Source organism: Camarhynchus parvulus, chromosome 25 (assembly GCF_901933205.1).
Source record: "Camarhynchus parvulus chromosome 25, STF_HiC, whole genome shotgun sequence".
In the NCBI taxonomy this organism is placed as follows: domain Eukaryota; kingdom Metazoa; phylum Chordata; class Aves; order Passeriformes; family Thraupidae; genus Camarhynchus; species Camarhynchus parvulus.
Window position 1 is genome coordinate 2,071,574 of NC_044595.1, and position 3,013 is coordinate 2,074,586.

At 49.3% G+C, this 3,013-nt stretch overlaps 1 protein-coding gene across 1 annotated transcript in view; it reads left to right on the forward strand.

Annotated features, from left to right (window-relative positions):
- The window catches only part of LOC115913297 (GON-4-like protein), a 39,924-nt gene that overhangs the window by 35,875 nt on the left and 1,036 nt on the right, over positions 1 to 3,013 (forward strand). Inside the window, 2 exon segments of the mRNA XM_030965257.1 lie at positions 899 to 1,562; positions 2,411 to 2,513. Of these exon segments, the coding sequence (XP_030821117.1) occupies positions 899 to 1,562; positions 2,411 to 2,513 (767 nt within the window).

The window sequence follows — 3,013 nt, forward strand, 5'->3', positions numbered from 1 at the left end:
TATAGATATATATTATATATATGTGTGTGTATATATATGTGTGTGTGTGTATATATATAACATATATTTAAATATATACATATATTTTATATATATATATTTAAATATATACATATATTTTTATATATATATATATATTTAAATATATATAATATAAATGCACATTTATTGAGTATAATGAGAACTTCTAATCATTGTCTTTTCACTTTTTTTTCTCCTGTTCCTCCACTCTGGATGTTCTAAACCCTTCCCTTCAACAAACCCTTTCCTGCCTAGAGAATTTTCTGCCCTTTTCTCAATCATTTCTCCATTTAAGCTTCTCCTGCCAGGATGCTGCTCCACTTCCCAGTGCATTCTTCCCCAGTTTCCATTTTAGCATTTCAGAGCCACCATCTCCTGATCTGCCTTTAAACAATCTCTGTGCTGCTTTTTTGTTCCTCCAGTTGTGCCAGGGCTCAGCTCCTGCTGCTCTTGGGGACAGCACACAGATAAATCAGGAGTTTGGGGACAGCACACAGATAAAAATCAGCAGTTTGGGGACAGCACACAGATAAAAATCAGCAGTTTAAATGTGGTTTCATGCCTGGGTTTGTAACTTTGCCAGGAGCAGCAGTGGCTGTTCCACTGGAGAGTTTTGCTCTGGGCAATGCACTTTGAAAATCTCCATCACTTCACCCAGCAGTTGGTTGTAGCAGCCCACAGGGGTGAAGAAAATTGGCTGCAGATTGTTTTCTCTGAAGTACAGGTGGGTGAAAGGCAGGTGGAGTCACAAAGCTGCCCCCAAACTGTTCTCATGTGCAGCATTAGGCTCTGTGAATAAAAATGTCTTTAAGAGTCAGGGACTGAAGCCTCCGGGGGTTTTCCTTGCAGCTTCTGTGACCTTGTCTGGGTTTCTCAGCAGGATCTCAGCTGGAAGGAAGGGTGGCCTCCAGCAGACCTTGTGAAAAGCCTGCCCCTGCTGATGCCCAGCTTCCAGAAGGTTCCAGTGCAGGTGTGGACGCTGCCAAGGACAGAGACTCTGCTGCCAACGACCCCAGATGGGCACAGCTACAAAAAGCTGCTCTGAAACTACCTCAAGAAACCAAAGCGTGCCCTGGGGGACTGCAGCAGCCTGTGGGGGATGCAGAGGGGCTGAGCGGGCACCTGGGGTCCCCAGGACCTCATCCCTGCTGTGGACAGAGCCCCTGCCAGCCTGAGGGGCTTCAATCTGAGCATGGGGGCTCTGCTCGTGCTCCTGAAGGTGGCAGAGAACTCGAGGGAGCAGCTTTGGCGCTGGCAGGAGGAGCTGAGGCAAAGCAGAGCAGCAGGAGCGGGAGCTGCAGCCTGGACACACAGGACAGAGGCTGCTCTGGAGCTGCTCCTGAGGCCAGGCCAAGGCCAAATGCAAGCAGCAGCCTCCTGGTGCATCAGCAGCCTGGGCAGATGGAGCCCAGAGCAGGAACGGCCTCCCCAGGGCACAGGGAGGAGGAGCAGCAGCAGCAGCAGCGAGTGACAGAGGCCACCGTGTGTGCCAAGAACAGCAAAGTCAGCTCCACCGGGGAGAAGGTTGTGCTCTGGACCAGGTACTTCTGCCTGAGCTCCTCTTTCTGCGCCCCCTGTTTGGCTCCAGCTCTCACTGGGTCATTTTGTGTCCCTGATTTCTGACCCTTCCCTTTGCTCAGTCCACGTTTGGCCCCACGAGCTGCTCCTGGCAGGGCTCTTATTGGAGCACTTTAGACTGGGGGAAAAAAACCTTAAAAACTTTCTCAAAAAGTTTCTCAAAAAACCTTAAAACCTCTCTTAAAATCTCCTTCAAAAAATTAAAGCCAGGCTAAAGGCGCTGTGCTTAGAGAAGGGTCCTGGGGTTGGGGGTGGCAGGAGGAGCCTTGCTCAGGGATTGCTGAGCTGAGAATTAAACTGGGATTGCTGGGAATTAAACTGGGATTGCTGGGAATTAAACTGGGATTGCTGAGCTAGGATTGATGAGCTGGGAATTAAACTGGGATTGCTGAGCTAGGATTGATGAGCTGGGAATTAAACTGGGATTGCTGAGCTGGGATTGCTGAGCTGGGAATTAAACTGGGATTGCTGAGCTGGGATTGCTGAGCTGGGAGCAGGGCTGGGAATTAAACTGGGATTGCTGAGCTGGGAATTAAACTGGGATTGCTGGGAATTAAACTGGGATTGCTGAGCTGGGAACTAAACTGGGATTGCTGAGCTGGGAATTAAACTGGGATTGCTGAGCTAGGATTGATGAGCTGGGAATTAAACTGGGATTGCTGGGAATTAAACTGGGATTGCTGAGCTGGGATTGCTGAGCTGGGAATTAAACTGGGATTGCTGAGCTGGGATTGCTGAGCTGGGAGCAGGGCTGGGGTGTTTCATTCTCTTGCTGGGTTCAGGCTGCTCTCACAGGGGTTTTGTTCTGCAGGGAGGCTGACAGAGTCATCCTCACCACGTGCCAGGAGAAGGGAGCCCACCTGGACACCTTCCACGCCATCTCCCAGAAACTGGGCAACAAGACAGCCAGTGAGGTGAGGGCTGCTGTGGGAGAGGGGCTGGGAAGGTGGGGGTGCTGTCCTGTCAGCCTCCCAAACTTCAACTGGATGAAAAAAATCATCTCAGTTGCAAATAAAAGAAATCAAACCCAAACCAAAGTCTGTTCTGTTTTAGTGGTGCCAAAAATCCTGTGTGGCCCGGTCCTTCTGGCAGGGTTACCATTGATATTTGAGCTGCACATTTGGCACTGGATTGGTTTCAGTGGCTGCTACTCAGCCTCCTCCTTCTGTACAAATCTGCTTTTGTCTCTGAATCCCCCCAAACTGCCAGATTTGACCTGGAGAATGAAACTGTTCATCCAGAGAAAACAAAACCCAGTGCTCTTCCATTTCTCCTCCCTTATGCCCCAATCTTGTAAGAAATGCCACTGTGGTGTTGAATTATTTTGGTGTTACAGAACACCCTGAGGTTGGCAATATGAAATTCCAGTTCCATGGCAGCTCTGAGGCCACCCTGGATTTCCTTTGTCCTCCAG